The sequence below is a fragment of the Lutjanus erythropterus genome, chromosome 14 (assembly GCF_056507025.1).
Source record: "Lutjanus erythropterus isolate fLutEry1 chromosome 14, fLutEry1.hap2, whole genome shotgun sequence".
Taxonomy (NCBI): domain Eukaryota; kingdom Metazoa; phylum Chordata; class Actinopteri; order Lutjaniformes; family Lutjanidae; genus Lutjanus; species Lutjanus erythropterus.
In genome coordinates this window covers 32202947-32223102 of record NC_139330.1, presented here as the reverse complement: position 1 = coordinate 32223102, position 20156 = coordinate 32202947, and the positions used below count along the sequence as shown (strand labels likewise).

Below are 20156 nucleotides of genomic sequence, written 5' to 3'. Positions count from 1 at the left end.
TGATTGATTGATTGATTGATTGATATGATTGAACATTAGAGAAGTGGATGATGCAACAGGAGTGGTTTGAGGAGGTTATATACACATTCTGGTCAGTTTTTGATGCTTTTCTTGTGTCTCCATTAGAATCCGTTGTTAGCGCTCTGAATCCACGCTCTATACAGCTGTCATCCTCTGTGATGGGAGCATCTTTAAAGCCCCTAGAAACCCAAATCCACAATATCTTTCTAAGTCGTTTAGATTCTAATGTACATTTTAGTACACAGAGAAAGTTTAGACATTAAACAAAATCTAAAGTAACCACAATAAACCAAAATATTTAATAAATGATGTACATTTCATTTATATGAATCCATATAGACTACATTTTTATATTTTATTTCACACTTTAGTTTTCCCACTAGGTGGAATGACACCTCTTTGAGTCCAACTCAACATTGTTCTTGTACTCTTGAGATGTCAATCGAAACATGACCTGCCACGCCTACACAGTCTTAGGAAATGGTCTACACAACAAAATGAGCTGTTTTTTTTTTTTGTTTTTTTTTTTATAGTTATGAATGTTTATTTCCACTCAGATTCTTGTGGATGCTTAATGAGGCACTCAGCTTGGATTTTTATTATTTCAAGCCAAATTTCCAGGGGCCTTAAACTTTTTAATGCCACCACTCAAGCTCATAGGAGTAATTGTTTGTTATTCAAAAAAAAGATTCTCTCTTTTTTTTTCTTTTTTTTTTTTCAAGGGTTTTCTTCTGCGGAAATTCAAACTGGTGACCCTCTGATGCTCTTGCAAATGCATGAAATCTGGTTTTGAACAGACTGCTTCAGGAGGTTAGCATGACAGGCATCTGTAATAGTGTTCTCTCTCAAACACTACAGTTCAAGGTGTTCTCTCCAATAGTAATGTGTGTGTCCATGTGTGTGTGGGCCCCTGGGGAAAAAATGAGCAGCTATGGCCAGACAGGACTGTCAAGGGAAATCACCTCGCAGAGAGGTGGGGGAAGACAATACCTGCAGCAAGGGCCCACCTGACAGACACACACACACACACTCCAGCACAAAAATGTGTCTTTGTAAAAACTCAATCCTCGTCGAATGCTAATGCCATTATTCTCTCTCTTTCTCTTCTTCTTCTTCTTTTTCTTCCCCTCTCCACCTGTCATTTCTTTTTCTGTGTTGTTCCAGATGTGACTCAGAGAACCGTTACCTTGGTAACCCTCTCCGAGGAACATGTTATTGTAAGTATCCTACTGCCGCTACACCTGAGTCTCCCTCTCCCCCCTGGCCATCACACACACACACACACACACACACACACACACACACACACACACACACACACACACACACACACACACACACACACACACATAGACACAGAGCTGAAGTCTGTTCCTTCCATGCAAAGTCAATCTGTATCCCGTGATCATTAATGTACTCCAGGATGGAAGCTAGCCAAAGAGCAAATGCTAACCTTGCTCGCCTTCCTGAGTTTAAAATGACTGGAGTTAATGCTAGCCTCAATGAAAGAACATGAACTTACTGAACTACAGAAATCATCTCAGTCAAACTATGTTGAGTCTTTGAGCCAGAAAAGTAAACATGACTAGATAGTTCAGGGGCCTCATTTATAAAAATACTCTTAGATTCATATTTTCCATGAACCCTGGACTACTAAATGAAAGCACGGTGTAGTGCTATATGTTAGGCATTTTAACAAGGTATTAAAACTTACTTTGCAATGAAAACATATCAGACACAATTCATTCCTTAATTAATTTTGTATCAAACTCAACTTTTGAAATGAACTTTTTTTATGCTTTGTAATTCAAAAATTGTTAAACTCATTAAAGTGGAAGTGATTAATGGTTAATAATTTAATATTTGCAACAATATGATTTTCAGGCATTCAACTGATATGTAGAACAAGCTTTAAAATACAGAATGATTTGGGTTTCTATAAATCAAACATTCAAGAAGAAAGGTAAATTATTCAATTAGTCAGAGATGATAGGTCGGCAAACTGTTGAGCTTATTAGAAGAGTTTGACGTAAACCTCAAAAATTAGTGAATAGCCATGAACCAAAAGAGAAAAGTGAAGTGTTTGGAAGATGAGATCACTGCAATGTTAGAGGGGACTGAAGCCTGACAACATATATTATTCAGTAGACGTGATTATGAGGTGACAAATAAAGCCAAACATGTAGCTTGGGAATGCACTTCTATTAATTTGTCACACCTTTAATGATAATTTCTATCACATGGCTCATAAAACTGTTGCAAAGGCCAACACAGGCTTGGGCACGTATGCACGCTGTACTGCAGTACCCCGACATAACCAGCAGAAAAATCAGTCATTTCTACGTCAAAGTAAGGTTTTATAAAGAATACGTCTACTGAAGTCATACTTAAGAACACTGATGGTAAGTCCATTTTATTAATGAGGCCCCTGGAGTCAGAGCCTGTGTGCACAGATAAACTGGTTCTCCACTCTCAAATGCACATGCCAATCCTCCCAGTTTTCCCAGGAGACTCACGTTTTTCATTGCCCTCTCCCAGTTTCCTCCTGGGGTCATTATTTCTTTGGCTTTATGACGTATTTGTGGCACTAGAAAGCCTTTATAAGCCCTATGACTCTAAAAGTGTTTCCACCTGGACAACAAAACAGCTGCACCAAATGTCTTTTTGTGACATGGCAGAGAACTGCTCGCACCCGCTGTACGACTGTATCCTCTCCTGAGTACATTCACGCTCCCACCTCGTCCTCCTCCGTCTCCTCAGTCCATAAGACTTGTGTCTAGAAGGAAACCCCTGATTTGCGAAACTCTTGGGAGATTGGTATGTGTTGTAAAAATCGTGGTTTGGGTTAGAATGATTGCTCTCATGAGATGTTTGATGGATAAGGGTTCCCTTCTAGACACAACTTAGTGAGAGACAGACAGAAGTGGAGACGTCCTGGGAGGAAGAATTCTAGTGTCACATGTAATGTTTTAAAGAAAATGAGCACATTTATTCTTAGAGCAGCCTAACTAACTGACCCATAGACAAAATATGTAAAATAAATGAAAAATATTCATTTACTGTGTCACTGTAATCAAATTTGAAATTGGACCAGGAGAGGCTGAATGCTGTGCTCCCATCCCAGCTAATACATGTCTGTTATAGGTCATTTTCAGGCATGTGTTTGCCCAAAAATGTGTCCTCATTATTTTGTTATTTTCATTCTTTAAATGTCAGACTGCAGGTTTTTCTGGGTAGAGAACCCCCAAACTCCTGCTTTAGTTAAAGAAAAATCTCATGTGAGGTTTCAAGGTTGGCAAGTGTGCTCTCAAATCAAGAGTTGCTGTAAAGACGTGTCCTTTTCTCTCCCACAGAGAACAGAGGCTGTTTGAATGACTGTTTCTTAGTTAGACTGGATTCCAATAGTAATAAGTGTTGGACAAACTTTCAAATCACTCTCACAACATAATCCACCTTTCTATTTATTCATGCTCACTCTGTTCCAAACACTCGTATTTGTGCCAAGAAATTGCTGAAAAACAACTTTGAGTTTACAGTTTAGGGGCTTCAAGGAGGGTCTAACACCAAAGCAGAGTATTGATCCCTGTTTTGGCAGAGCGATAACTGTCTACAGCACGCCTGGAACTACTCAACAAACATATGGACACAATTGAGTGTACAAACACAGATATTGCACACACTAATATTTGTATTTGCTTTATGATTACGAGGGCTCTCAGAAGTCTAATATGCATCTAGAAAAGTAAACTGCCTCTTGATTCTGTGCCTGTACTTTCTCTCTTATCATGACTGACAGACATTTTCAGTGTTCCTTGTGACCCAGAAGTGAACAGGCATTGGTCACCTGGACAGTTTGACAGATCGGGCAGTGACAGGATCACATGTTGCCAAACAGCCAAACAGCCTAACTTCACTGTCTAGAGAATAAAGGTAGCAGAATAGTTTACAGACATTTCCAATCTATGGAGATGCGTAAGATATCCTTTAGCACACCAGGACTAGTTAGCAGCAGTGGAGGCGTTTGCTTTACCTGGTGAACGACGTGCGGCATATTTAAATCACCCTTTCTTGAAGACTGGGATAAATCATGTCCTACCAAAAAAAATCATTCTAATTCAATTGATTTAAATCAATTCAATTGATTTAAATCAATTGTCCCAAGCAAGAATTCACTAAGCTGTGAAATTAATAAAAATGAAATATATTGTCAACTCCATCAGATATTCCATCTTACTGATGGAGGTGACGTAACTCTCAGTTCTCTTTAATAATTGAATAACATGTTTGATTTTTTTTCAATTAAATAAAGAACAAAAATAAGTCAATGAGGGAATACTTGAAGGGCTCTTCCATACTGACAACAAAATAGGTCCTTTGTTGTTACCTTCCAAATGGACTCATATGACGTTTTTTTGAAAATGACTATAATCGCTTTCTGATCTGAAACCTCTATAGATTTAGGTTAGGTTCAGGCATCTAAACTTCTTGGTTAAAGGTGCAGTAAGTAATTCTGTACAAAGATAGTTTGTCAAATTACCAACATTTTAGATTGGTGGCTCAATGATGGTTGATTGTTTAGTCTCATTCACAGGTTGTTAAATTCTAACATTTTGGAAACGAGACTCAACAATTAACTATCTTACTGACCTGTGATTGGCCAAAGTCTCCCATCACAGGCTGGATTTTCTAAAGCCGTACTCCACATTATCTTATGAGATGTTTTATGAATAGAACACCACTCGTAATGTCACACTCATTGTAGGAGATTTGGACTTGGTAGTCCACTTGGTAACAGTAGTCAGGTGACTTCCATCATTATGGTGATCTTTGTTGTGGTTAATGTTGTAAAATGGCCACAGTTTGGTTTGGTTTAGAAGCCAAAACTGCTTTGTAAGGTTTTGGAAAATATTGTGGTTCTTCTTAAAACAAGTAAGGGCTCAGCAAGTTTCACCAACCCAAAAAGCATCGGTACTTGATGTCCTGATGTGTTCATGAACAGCTCGGACAAATCTTATCATTATTACATAAATTAACTTGCATACTAAAGTTGAAATCAGGCAATGCTGACTTTTGTTTTAGCATAGGACATGAACAGCAGTCTCCTGGGTAAAGTCTTGTGGGTGTTTTTTTTTTACCTATCCATCGACTTCCAACCTCCTTGCCGGACTTTATTTCTTGTTATACGACCTCACATCACATTTTCTTCTCTATGACATTTGCACATGCAATGACATGTCATTTCTGCGTAAGTCATTACAGACTAAATGGCTGAAATGACACATGAAAAATAGAAAAAAAGGTGTTGTGATAAAACAAAAAATGACATAAGACATTTCCATTCGTACACCATTTGGTGAGACCAGGCTGCATTATTTGAGGTTGACAGTTCTTCTTGACCTTGGAAGCAATTCACATGACCACGAACATGATTATATTCATTCATTATTATAAGTAATTCAGGTCTACCATAGTGGAAAACTTTCCTCTGAGAAACACAAAGATTAGAGAATCACATATTAAAATATGGATATTATATTTAAAAAAATTACAAACTTTGTGTTGCTGTTGATTACAAAGATTTTTGTACATTTTAGAGGGGAGAGATGGATGAAGAGAGAGTTAGAAAGTGTTTCTGCCTCGGACTTTGTTTTCCTGTTTCCAGATGCTCACAGGGATCACATTGACTTAGCTCATTTGCAACAAATTGCTGGTTTTCCTTTTAAAGGGCAGACGAAGGAGGAATGCTGTAGTCAAAACAGATGTTTTGTGGCACACAAGCACATGCTCGCTCGCTCTGCATCTCTCTCACAGACCCACACTTGCGCCCGAATACGTACACACATTCAATCTGTGAATTGCCGTCATCAGTTTTAATATTATAACACACTCGGATAAAGTTCAAGTCCTGTCAATGTCAATAGCCCTCTAGCTTGAGTGAGGCTATCATTGTTTCAGTGAGGGAGGCTCAAAAGGATACAGCAATCAGAGGAGTCAGGCCACAGATTGTACCGGTCACCTCAAATATGCCTTTGATCACACAACCGACTGCATTTCAAGGATATGAGTGAGGATGGTGACATTGTTTCACCTTTACTGCTGCAAAGCTTTTATCTTAAAATGCCATTCATCTTCACTTTCAGAATCAGAAATTTGGTTCAGAGAAACCTGACTATGGTGGAGGCAACATCGTATTTGGTACAATCCAGCTAACAATTTGTTTGAAGTTTGAACCTGTGATAACATTTAAAGCAGTAATATTCAACCCACCAACCATGTATTAATTCACAATGAAAATCTTTTTTCATAACAGTTAGTAAACAATAACAGTTATAACAGTCGAACAGTTAGTGATCAATAATGTAAAACAAAACAAAAAGTTGAGAAAGCTGAAACTCTAGGTTTGAAAATTAAAAGGTCACCACAACCCTGTTTGTTTATTTCAATATTTAATAGTTTGACTAAAAACTCAAAATTTTAGTGAGGACAGCTTCCTTGAAATTGAGTTTTCTCAATGTTTTTACAGTGCACTTGGGAAGTTGCACAGCAGCCTACACAAACTAAAAGAGCTTCAATATTCTATTCACTTTTATTTAGAATTATTAGTACTGTTAATTATTCTACTGCTTTTTACTTCTTTGTGGTACTGTCACACAAAAAAGAGTGGGATTGTAATGTGCTTTTCTGGAGACAGTGTCATTGTGTTACCCTTATACTGCTAAAATAAGATTATTTAAAGAAAATATTCATTCTGTCCCTGGTAGGAGCAATTTATGTGCATGAATCATTCCATAATTTCAGTGATTGCATCATGGAAAAGTTTCCAGCTGTGTTTAATGTTGTATAAACTCTTTCAAATGTTACCAGTTAATGAAATTACAATTAAAAATGCAGCTGCGGTAGTAAAACAGTAAAATATCTGATTTATTTCATATAGGTCTACAGTAAATCCTTGCCCCAGGTTAATTTAGTTAATAGGTAATTTAATTTGAAAGAATTTTTTATTTTATTTATTTTATCTGATAGTATATTAATGTTTGTTTATTATGTCATTTGGCAAAAGTGGCTTTGAAGCAAAGGAAGCTGAGTATCCCTGATCTAAAGCCAGTTACATTTCCCTCTGGGATAGTGAAGTTGTTAATGTACAGTTCATGGATGGCGTGGTTTCACCCTGTCTGCTGGATTCAGGACTGAGGTTTGAAGGCACTAGATGGCACCAATGCAATGCCCCTGCCCAGTCTGTGAAGAGCTTTAGGTAATGGAAATACACACAGTCAGACACAGAGGCACACAAGCACAGGTAGTATTGGTTGTGAAAGTCTGTAGGTGCACGTCCACGTGATAGCTACAGCTGGAATGGAGTGTTTTTTTCAGATGTATTTGACTACATTCTGTTCTGTCATTAATGTCGCATTATCTTCTCTGCTGTCTATGAAATGGGGTTAGCTTTGTTTGAATAAGAGCAAGCGCACTCAGAAGTACACACATGAATGCACACAGCAGCCTTTCTCACACACGCATGTAGAGAGATAGTGTGTATAAATTACAGATTTAAAAGCCATCCATTTCCTTGTTCTCCAAGTAAAGCAGACGCAATCGTGGTTGAGGTCAATATTAGTCTTAAATGTCATTGGAAGGAAAGTGCTGATAAAAAGCTTTATCTATGTCATGTGAAATTACATGTAGAGTATATGAGAGGCAGCGCCGTCCTCGCTGGAGATTCTGGCAGATTTACAGCTGAAGTTTGAGAAATCTGCACCACCTGTGGATTTCTTTTGATGTGAAGTGGTGGTGACGTTATCAAACAGCTGAGAGCAGAGAGATGAACTGGAATGTGAGGAGGCAGTGTTGTCAGTGTTAGCCTGTGGATAGTCCAAGAGGGTCTGTTTAAACTTTCATGTAGAGTTTAGGTAATACTTTATTTGAAGGGGTGTGCATAAGACTGTCATTACACTGTCATAACATTTCATGACACCTGTCATGAACACAAGGAGTAGTTATGAGAGTTCATGACTGTTTTCATTAAGTGTCATTTGGTCGATTATGTCAAAAATGTCTTGACAACTTTACATGTAATGCAAAGTTGACATTGTTTGAAATGTCTTAGTTATAACAACTTGACATTAACCAAGACAAGAATGTCTTTATTATCACAACTTCACATGTAAAGTTGACATTGTTTGAAATGGCTTTGTTATGACAACTTGATATTAACCAAGATAAAATGCTTTTATCACAACTAGACAATAATCAAGCCAACAGTTTATTTGTTTTGAATACTTGACAACACAATTTGTCACTGTCTTTGTCATGGAAACTTTACATTATCAAAGTTAAAGAAACTGTTTAGCTTTATGTTTTACATTCCATGTAACTGTCATATTGGGCTGGTTCTGACACTGGCTGTGATGAGACCATTATAAGTGTCAGGAATATTTGTCTTGACCTCAAGTAAAATGATACATTTTGGACTTTTGGTCATAAAGATGTTGTTAAGTTTTATTATGCTGTCAGATGTTCTTATAATGCATTCATTAATCATTTCCTGAACTTCAATTAAATTGGTACTATTTGGGCTTGTCATAAAGATCGTCATCAAATGTTATAAGGCCTGTTTCATATAATCATCAACTTGTCATCTCACAATGCATCTTTCTTTAAAGTATTGAATTCAAATTTGACTGAATGACACTTATTAACAACACAATCATAAAGACTCTTTCCTGTTCATGACAAGTATCATGACATGATTATGACAGTCTTATAGACAACCCTTTATATAAGCTGTGTCCCATATTTACCAGCTTCATCATTCATGTTTGTTTTTAAGAACTAATATGGGTCAGGCTGTCACATTAAAAAGGCCCCAGCAGAGTCCAGCAGAGAACTGTGACCTCCTTTTTTCCCTACAATTTGGTGGATGCTCTTCAGTGGTACAATTTGAAGGCAGAATGTATTATAACAGATCAACAAGGTCTGTCTCATTCAAGTCCCAAGTCTCATTTGAAGTCAGGAATGTGGCCTTCTTTTGACCAACTTTGGAGGACATAGCTGATGTAGAAAATCAGTTACATGCCAGTCAGATTAGAGAAGAGAAGCTTTGATATCCCAAAATCCCTTTACATACTTGTATCTGTGGTCACTTGTATTGTCACTCTTGGATTCCCCCCACGAGGTTGCAAGCTAAATCAGAGATGATTCACAAGATAGGAAATGTTAAAAAACAACATATCTTCTCCTGTTTTTATCTGCTCTCCATTTGTCGACTGTTTTCAAGGGTTGGGCAGATGAAAAAATGTTCTAACTGGTTTGATATTAAGCCAAATACCCAGCTGGAAAGCTAATACAGAGTTTTACCACTAGGTGTCACATTTGATTCAGCTGCAACCGAGTGGAAGACAATGACAGCCCATGAATTAAGCTGTGGTCACACGAACGCAGGAGAGAGGCCATCGTCTATTGGGGTTAACAACGGCCCCACGTCGAAGCCGTGACTCCACACTCTCAAAGTTCACCAAAATTGAATGAAAGGCTTCCGTCCACTGAAATATGATTTTTAATATGAAACGGATGCAAGGAGTGTTGAGTTTGTATTTAAAGCGTAATGCAGTCAATTTAACAAGGCAAACAGGAGCAGATCAAAACAAGGCTTCGTACTTACCATTCAGTCTGCTGCATTACTAACTGCTCTGACAAACTACAGCTTGCTAGCTAGCTTGCTAACATAATAAACAGTCAGGGACAGGGTTACAGTAGAGCTATATTGAAAAGGTAAAATGAGGGGCTGTCCAATATTGTATTTTGCAAGCTAGTTAGCAATTTAGCTCCGCACCAGTGTCTGCTTAGCTGTGATGCATGTTCTGCAACAAGTGCTGCAGAGATCGCCGACATTTCCCATCAGGCTACAAATGTTAGAACACATCAGCAAACTTAAACTAGTCAGTAGTTTAAGTGTGTTGTTTTGTATCCCAAAATGCAAATGTTACTTTTTATTTTGTGTATTTGTAATGTGTCTGTTCAGAACATTGTGGATTATGTTAGCAACTGGTGGTTGTTACATTGTCTCAACCCAGCTGTTGTGTTTGAGTTCTTGGTTCCTGGATTGAAAGGATTAATGTTGCTGGGACGCTGTCGCTCCGTCTAGTCTCTTCAAACTTACCAGGATGTCTCATAATGACAAATGTCTGTTCAATCAGTTAGTGTGAAATCAAAGTGGTTTAAACTTGTGCACCGGACTGGGCTGGTAAACCTGGACACTGATCCAATGCTACTATTTGCTAATCTTTGTTTTTTCAGTCTGCAGCACAAGATAGTTTTAGCTCAGGCCACCTTAAACCTATTCAGATGAAACAATATGACAAGAGAGTGTTTGTCTTTTGGTTTGACCTGCTTGCAAATTGATACTGGAGGCAACCTGCAACATGGGATCAAGAGCAAACATTGCTTGACTTTAAAGGTTCACAAGCCAAGCAGGAGCTTAACCACAACTATAAGGGCAGGAACTTGCCCTCTAAGATGAAGGGTACACCTTTGTAAAGCAGTGTCTTTTGCAGCATGTGGCTACTTGTCTCTGTGTTCTGGGGTTAGGAACTTGTGATGGCGGTGTGATGAATGCTCTGTAGACTTTCTCGGCCTGTGAGAATGTGCAAGTTCAGCCTACTAACCTTAAGTCCTCTGCGGGTCACACCTTTGCAAGCTTCATCCTTTAAGGCGATTGCCTCTTAAGTGAGGCAGCCATAATCAATGGTTTGTGTCTGTAAAGTAATATTTCACAGCTGCTAGAGTACAACAGGCTGGATTTATTCCATCCACGTGGCAGTAACTGACTGCTTGTCTGCTTTGGAGCGCGGCAGCCCTGACACAAAACACTTACAGAGAACAAAAATACCCGGAATAGAGGTTAAGCACTTGCCTCAAACTCCTTAAAGGTGAATGGAAAGCCATTATCTAAACCAAACAATCACTCAAGGTTGAACAGCTGAATATCATAACAAGTCCAGCCCCCTTGACATCTGCTCTGAATCAGACGTGTTCAGTAGTCTACTCCCTTCTCTCTCCATCTGTCTGTTCACTTTTTCTCTTATCCATTTGTATAGAGGGATTGTTTTAAAGTCAGTTGTAAGCATACCAATTGAACATGAACTATTATATTAGTCATAGACAGTAATGTATACATGCGTGCTCAATTGCACTATGGCAGCAGTGTGTTTTGCCTTCAGTTCTCAGTCTGACACTCAGAGTGAAGGGTCATGTGCCGCAGGAAAACACTATTATTACAGATACATCTGATAAAAGAGCATTTCAACCACAGTCTGCCTGAGAGATAATATTTAATAACCAAGCTGGTGTTTATTTTATCCTTATTATCACCAGCAAATCCTGAATAAAGGAAACCGACAATGAATTTGTCTTATCGTAATATTTACTGATAACAAATCCTCATACCAACTTTAAGAGATGCAATCCAAACTTCAGTCTACAGTGTCAAACCTGCCCAACCATCTGTCACTACATTTGCAGAAGGACTGAGTAATTAATCCAAATTTTACCAGAACAACACAATGGCCTGCTGCAATTTTCAAATCACTAGAGGTGTGTTAAATGCAAAATATGCATCAAACTACCATTTTAAATTAAATGGTTGCTGTAGATCGTGCTGCAGAAATGTCTTGGCCTACGAAATAAAATACAAGGAAAATACTAATACATAATGATGTACACTTATTCCAAATGTGCAGTACACATGTTCGAAAACTGTTCCTAAAACCTGAATAATATCTGCATATCCCATGTCTTAATTGGAAAATGCTAAATTTAGAATATTCAAATGGAATATGCTGCAATAGTGGTGGAAAATTAAATGTAGTCGATGCAGACCAAGTCTTAGATTTGTAGAAAGCGGTAAATAAATACCATCAAGTCTTATGTTGGTCCAGACCATAGACTGTATATAGAGAAATGGACAATATCAGCGCTCCCTAAAAGTGAAGCCAAAGCATCTCACATGGCTCTTGGTGGCAGGTTGTGCTACAGGGCATAACCTAATGTTAAGAGGTGGAAAATGGACCAAACTAAAACATCAAATTTCATGTCCAATACATTTTTTTCAGAGTTGGTTTCTGTCATTTTAGGTAGTTCTTATCATGCTGATGTATGTTGTTGATTGTTGAAGTGTTGATTTTTTTGATGAGTTTGGTTTTAATTAGTTATTTTATGATATAAAAATGGAATTTCACATCATGATTGACAGCTAAGCTCTGCTAACCATTGTTGGAATTATGAGGCAGCTAAGGGGAGCTCGGCCCCCTGAAAAGGACATGGGCTCCTCTAAAAGTCTCCCTTAGAACATTTGAGGGGAGCTTTAGAACATAATGTTCCTCAAATAAATTAGTAATTGTAACAGTATCCTGTGTGTCTGTATGTTGTGCGTTTATAAACTCATGACATTATACTTTCCGAACACTTATCTTCACTAATGAACACAATGCTATGTACGCTGTTTGTTGTGTGTGCCACAGGGGCAGTCGTGCTGTCCTTGGTTCTGACATGGAGTGGAGGAGATTGATAGACAGAAAGACAAAGATGGACACTGTGTAAATCAACCCCTGAAACCCTTGAAAGCACAGCTCCAGTGCAGCACTCACATCCGGGATATTTTGGCTTCAGTTTTGCACAGTGGGAGGAAGTGGGGAGGTGTAATTAATCTTTTGTTTATGTCATTGGTCTAGACCTTTTGCTTCTTTCTTTGACATGTGGAAAGCCTTTTCTTGACTTTAGACTTTTTTGCAGAAGGTCTGCAGAAACCTGGCAACGTCACACTTCCTCCTCCTTCACTATTGACATAGAACAGTCATTTCATATTAATTAATATAACATCAGATAGCAATAAAGTGTTGTCTGATAAGAATAGGAATAAGAATAAGAAGCTTTATTGTCATTGCAAGGGGTACAATGAAATTCCTTTTGGCAACATCTCTCGTAGCAGCTACAATGTCCTGGTCATAAAATATAATAAAGAAAAGCTTGAAAAAGAGTTTGAACTAAACAAACAAACAAACAAACAAAATTTGAACAAATGATCAACACATTGTTTTTCTGTTGAGGACATTGTAGGATGCAGCCCAGGACTTGTCATAGATCTGATATTTAAACTGATCAAAACACATCAGTGTTACAGTTTATTACATTTGGTGAGAATACATGTTTGCTCTCTAGAGAGAGGCTTTATTTTGGGTAGATGTAATTGAGCATGCTCATAAATGGGGTTTCATATGTCCCATATTCAAAGGAATAAACTACATTCATCATGTTCCACACAATGAAGGAATATGTCATCCACATGCAACGGTATTGCTCTTTTACTGCGAGCGAGTTTTGACAACAATAGAATTAAGGCACAGAGGAATGAGCTGCTGATTATCAGGCTCAGCCCTACAGACAATAGCACGATGATTTCATTGCTACTCTGGGGATTAGTTGGTAATAATAGAAGGAAAAAAAATGTCAGCTTTACCATTTAATCACTTCATCTGACAACTGTAGTCTTCTTCATTGTAACATACTGCAACTGAACAAAATACATAATGAAGTCATATCAGGCGCAGAAACTTGTTCCAAAATTCCTGTTGGTGAAATATTTTCATCAGACTGATAAATGTGAGTGTCCAGCTATGGACTGTGGTGTTCCTGATCTCACTCGGGGATGGAGTGCAGAAAGCGATGCTTTGGTTCAGTTAACACTGTCATATTGAACCACCAGTCAATTGATGAAAAGCAACTTTGCTATTTAATGAGTTTGCCCCCAGTCAGGCTAGCATTTATGAGCGGGCATCACCAGGACAACGCTTTAATGAACCACTGTCATATTCCATCACAGTCAGCTACAAGGGACGTCTAATTAGGGATGGCCACCAAGTGTCCCACCACTTCCACCGGAGAGACCAGCAGTCAGTTGAATTACCAGCTAACACCAGTCAGTCCACACTCAGCGCCGTTTGCTGCCCTCAGGCCTGCTGGGAAAGCTTAGTCAGGCCGAACAACAGCGGCTCCAATATTTACTGACAGCCTCACAATCGCAATTAAAACGACAATTAGTGATGGACAGCACGAAATGGGACTGAATAATGATGTCATGTCCAAATAAAACTGAAGAGAAACAAAGAGGGCTGATTTTGTCATATCCACATTTTGTCATCCACTAAATATGATTAGATTTCTTCTCATGGTGCTAAAATGATATCAAAGACAAACAGAATATAAGCTGGTAAGCGTTGGGGCCAATTCAGACCTCAAAGTAGCTGCATGGCAGTGATCAGCACTCAGCAACGCTCCTGGCCTGAGGCCGTTCATTAGACCACGATCTGGCGTCAGTCCAGGATGCCTCAATATTTGCTGACAGGCGCTCCGTCTGGACGCCTATCCAACCCGGAATAATTGCTCCTATCAGGCCAAAAACCTTTTTGCAATCCAATAGTTACCCTGACAGAGTATTAAATATTGTGACTGATTTTACATCAGTTTGAGCAAGTTTCCAGTAAGAGTTAGATACAGTTTAATTCAGTATGTGACAGTTTGAGAGGACACACATGCTACAATAATCAGAAAAATATTTATATTATTGCAGTCCAGCCCAGCATGTAAAAAAGTGTTATGTTTTGTAAAGTTTAAGGTAAATTTTTATTATATTATCAGAGATGTTGGTTCTACTCTGTAAAGATTTTTGAGTCTGTAGTTTGTGGTGTTTCTATTGGATTGTAAGATCTTAATCTTTTTTTTAATATAATAAAAATGATTCTATTTATATAGTACTTTTCAAGCTTAAGCACAAAGTCCTTTTAATGTTAAATGATTTACAGAATAAGAATTTAAAAATTAGAAACGTCCCACCCAGTTAAATACAGAATCAGGAGTATAAAAGATTTAACATTTAAAAGAGCATTTAGAGCAGATGAAAGTGCAAAGTGCATGGAAGTGCATATAAAATACTACAATACTTGATACTAAACAAGCAGATTTAGAATTAGTAGGACAACAAACTTGAAATAAATCACCAAAACAGTTATATAATGTGAAGTAGACAAAATAATAGACACAGGAAGCATAGCAAAGGGCAAAACTTTCAGCTTCTAAGTTTGAAGATGGTATTAATCGGTCCTTGAGTTTCAGTTTTGAAATAAATCTTTGTTTTTACTAGTCCTAATTAAGAAAACAAATAGCACAGATATGTGAGTTTTCCATATGTTGTTGAAATACTTACATCAAAAAATAGTTAATCCACTGGTTAATAGTTAATCCACATCCTCTTCACTTCCTTGGATAGTGGGAATAAATGAATACTTTTGTGTTGGTTCTTGCAGCCAGCAACAGAGAAACTAGTGTGTTTTACTCGCTTCTGCGTCTTTGTGTTATTAGAATTGGTGCTACTGAGGGAACAACAATGGTACACAGTGAGATAGAGGCATTTGCAGGAATATAGTGACTTGTGACTTTAAAAGAATCTGCAAAAACCAACCAGTTTAATTAAGGTGGCATTTCCAACATGACCATTGTTTGCATTGCTGTAAATTGAACATGTCTGTGGATTGATCTTATAGAAAATACACTATTTACAATCAGTGGCAGTTGTTTTGGTACACAAATTTAAAGAACACTTAAAAAACTTTGCAGAAAGCTCAAAGTAATATTTTCCGAGGATTTACTTTCCAAGGATTTCTCTGATTTGTCTCCTGTCACTGGACTTGTTTCATCTCTTTTTCCATCCATTAAAAGCTTCTTTGTTCCCACTGTGTGCTGCGTTGTGGATCTAATGACAGCATAGATCTTATGGTAGTGAATGATAACAGAAAATATGATTGATATGTGTGAAGATATTCTAGTTTAATAGTTTGAGGGTCTATGTATATTTCTATTTTTTTCTAGTGTGTTTTGTGTGGTTTTACAACTCTGCTTCTGAACTTACCATTGCTTGAGAAGTTTTGACAGTTTAACCAAAGTTTTTGGGTGGTGGAACCATTTTTAACCCTTTTGACCTGATGAAGATCCGACTGGGATCAAACCATTTCCAATTAGATAAACTGGTAGATTTAACTACTGAGTGTGTTTGTGTTTTCATCAGTACCAAACAGGTCATGGTCTCCTGACCTCATCCATACATCACCTGCAGGTTACCTTGACTTCCATTCAGGTCTGATGGTGAGTCCGTGTTGTCCTTGTGTTTACTCCCTTGGTTCCAACCTGTTTTCCCAGCGAGATGATGCTGTAATGTCTGGCCTGCGTTCCGCCAGGGAGGTGTTGCAAATGGGAAATAATAAGCTGTTAACAAGCATTAAATGAAACCTCAGCCCGAGATTCTGTCAAACTGACATTGTAGGTGAGTTCACGCTCGTTTCGGATCTCTATTCGAAGCAGACGGCTGGAATATCAGATTACGTTCCGGATGAGGGCCTTCTCTTCTGCCTTTCTCACTCCCCATCATCAGTGTTTTGTATCATATAGGCTGAATCAGCTTCCATATTATGGTAATGAGATCACCCATCTGTGAACCTGAGAAATTGACACGGACTCTTTCTATTTCACTTCTTCTGGGGATTGTTAATACCTTTAGTGATACCTCAATACAATTCATCCAGAATGAGAATGTGCACCTGTACGCATGTAATTGAGATTGGTTAAGTGAAAGTGCTGTCAGATTCCTCAGATGGGATTTGTAATTAGCTGATATGAACTTTTAAACCTGGCTGATGCTCTTGTTCCCAACAGCCTTGAAATCAAACATATTGTAAAGACGCAGAGGGACTGGTGTAAGTTTTTCCTGCTGTGTTTTCATTTGTTTGGTTAGCTGCACAGACACGTACACACGCAAACACAGATGCTCGCCCAGGTAGATGTATGCAACCATCCAAACAGTCATGCCCATGTACACATGTTCATGCTGGATTCGTTGAGAAGTAAATATGCAAACATACTGTACATGCACACATGCAAATATGCACTCGCACAAGTCCCTATCCCCTTTACAAAGTATAAAAAACCCTCAAATACTCTGAAGTTGTCTGACGACCCTTATGGGATAAACAACTGAGCAGCAGTGCACGTCTGCCTGGGAGGGAGGGAGGAAGAGAGAGATGTTAAGAAAAAAATATTGTCTTTGATCTGATGATATCTGCTGTTCGGGCTAACTTGCCATGAAGGCTGAACAAAACAAGGGTGTTTGTCAAACATAATTTGCTTTCGTCTTGGTGACGCCCCGGGATTGTACAGCTGAAAGGAAGGTGATGACTAAACATCTCTTTCTCTCTCTTTCTCTCTCTCTCTCTGTTGCAGCGTGTGACACAAAGTTTTTCTGCTCCGTAAGTTGAAAAGCTCTCGCCGTGTCTCTGCTGACTGCTGCCACTCAGTGTTAGACAGCAACAGATTACCTGTAACAGCACCGGATGTTCTTTTTCAGGAACTTAATTCACACAGTTTCTGACATATCTGACTGTCTGCCTACCACAGCCACGGTCCTCTGCTGCTGACTGCTGAACAGCTCCTCTGTGGAGCTAAAAAGAGCCACAATTTGTGCAGTGATGCAACAATTGGATACAGTGGACTGCTTTTGTCCCCAATCCTGGCATGTACTTGCAGTGTATTGGTGAAATGTAACATATCCACATTAAATAGTCTTCTTTACCATTACAGGATTGTAATTATGCAATTTAGTAAATGATCTACAGTAATATTATTAATCTGATGCAGCCAGAGTTGGTGTTTGAATGTCTCCACTTGTAATTAAGAAGTGATGTTCAATCATAGACACCAATCAGCAGTCATGGATGAAGTACTCAGATCTTTTACTTAAAGGGAAACTTGGTCATTTTTTAATTTGGACCAATTGTATCATGTTTTTGCATGGGGACAACATTTTTTTAATTTGGTCCAGTAGTTGAGCGAGACACTGCATCTGTTACCTCCAGTGGCTCCGATGGAATCCCTATAGTACACTGCGCACCGTAGTCCACTTCAAGTATGTCCACTAAAAGTGCTTGTCTTTGCCTTTAACAGGCTCAGATTGTTATTCTATGTGTCTGACGGCATTATGAGAGATCCCTACAAAGATAGACCTTTATGTTCAAGCAGACTCTGTTGTTATGTTGCTCTGGTCAAAGGATTAAAACATAAAATTCCATATAGTAAACCAACCAGGTAGGCTTTTAGCTGCTTTTTAAAGTCCACAGTTTATTGGAAGACTATTCCAGAGCTCGGCTTGTAGTGTGGAGGTGTAGAAAGTCAATAATGTACAGAGGAGCCTGACCATGTAGGGCTCTAAAAGATTTAAAAAATAGTGATTTAGCCACATAGAAAATGCAATTTCCATCAGCCTTCATTGATGTGGAAGGTTTACAGATGTGGGACAAGGACAATTTGGTTTTCCTTTAGCTTTACTTTTTGTGACTGTATAACAGCTCATGTCACCTGCCTACTAGACTTACTGACTATGAATGATGATAGTGGAATATAATAATACAACTAGAAGAGGTCACTCAGTAGCATGCGGATCTCCACCAGGCAACCCCCACATTTTGATTAGTAACTGTAGTGTGATTACACATTTTTTCTCAGTAACTGTAAGAGATTACAAATACATTTATTTTATTATGTAATTACATTACCTAGTAGGGCTTGGCGATATGGCTTACAAATAATACCTCAATATTTTGGGGCTGTTCCGTGATATACAATATATATATCTCAGTATACACATTTTCACTAAAATAACATCCTGTAAATTCTCAAATAGTCCAAACATGATCTGGGCAATAGAGACAAAATCAAGTATCACAATATTCTTGAACTAAATACCTCTATCAATATTACAACAATATTGTAGGAGTGTGAGAGGTCCTGGGTTGAAATCTCGGACGAGTCCCCAGAAACCTTACAGCCTCCTTAAATAAACAAGGGCTGCACTGGAGACCAAAACTTACAAAGGATGTTAAGACAAATATATTGAATTTTAGACCCACAAGCTTCATTTTAAGCAAATTAACCACGATGAAAATGTGATATGTAACAGATACTATAGTAATGTAGATATAATGCCAAAGTGGGTAAAGGGAAATAATACAACAGCTACTACGGTCTTGTAAGTTGAGAAAAATTACATCACTACTTCTACTGTTATTCTGTATTGTAGCCTTTAAAACCAGGTAAAGACAACAGTTATGCCATTTCATGATATAACAATATCCACAATCTAACATCTCTAGTCTCATATCATAATATTGATATAATATTGATATATCGGCCAACCCATGTCCCCAGTTACATGTTAAGTAGTTAATTTCAAATACTGCTTGTGTGACATTTTGTCATCATAAGTGTATGAATTCTTGAGTCATACAGTGACCTCCAAAATCTAATCAGTTCATCCTCGAGTCCAAGTGGACGTTTGTACCATGTTGGAAGAAATTTCCTGAAAGTGTTCGTAAGATATCACGTTCACAACAATGGGACAGACGTGATCACAGGGACCTTTACCTCTGGCCACCAAAATCTAATCAAGTCATCCTCGAGTCCAACTTGCCATTTGTACAAAGTTTGAAGAAATTTCCTCCAGGCATTCTTGAGATGTTGCATTCATAAGAATGGGGATGTACTGAAAACATCATACCTCTGGCCATGGCTTCGCCAGCATGGAGTGATAAGAAGACTTTTCAAGGTTTTTCAAAAATTGTCAATCACAGAGGTCCTTCAGCATACAGTCATGAATGTGCACATATAAAACAGGCTGATTTTCTTAGATTAGTTGCAGACAAGCTTCAGGTTTTTGGTCACGCACGCATTCACACATACTCATATGCATGCAAGTGATCGCATGATCCCCTCCAGGCTTCTGTCTCGCAGAGATAACTGGTTGGACTGATGGTCAAATTATGAAAATAGGACCCAGAGTGTAAAAACTTTTCTTTGAGCTGAAAATAAAAGAACAAGCGTTGCCTGCCTGAATCTGTTTAAACCTGAGCTGCCCTGGGATGCACACAACACACACACACACACACACACCTGGATCACCCTGAAGGGTTAGCACTCAGCAGTCATGCTGATTAACTTAAAAAATATCCTCTCACCCCGTTATCCTCTCATGGCCACATAGCCGC

General features: G+C 38.4%; 1 protein-coding gene across 2 annotated transcripts in view; it reads left to right on the top strand.

Moving 5' to 3' along the window:
* The window catches only part of atrnl1a (attractin-like 1a), a 406244-nt gene that overhangs the window by 178249 nt on the left and 207839 nt on the right, over nt 1-20156 (top strand). For both annotated transcript variants that reach the window (XM_084735770.1, XM_084735769.1), the window contains one exon: nt 1186-1238. In XM_084735770.1, coding sequence (XP_084591896.1) covers nt 1186-1238 — 53 coding nt within the window. The remainder of the gene's footprint in view (nt 1-1185; nt 1239-20156) is intronic.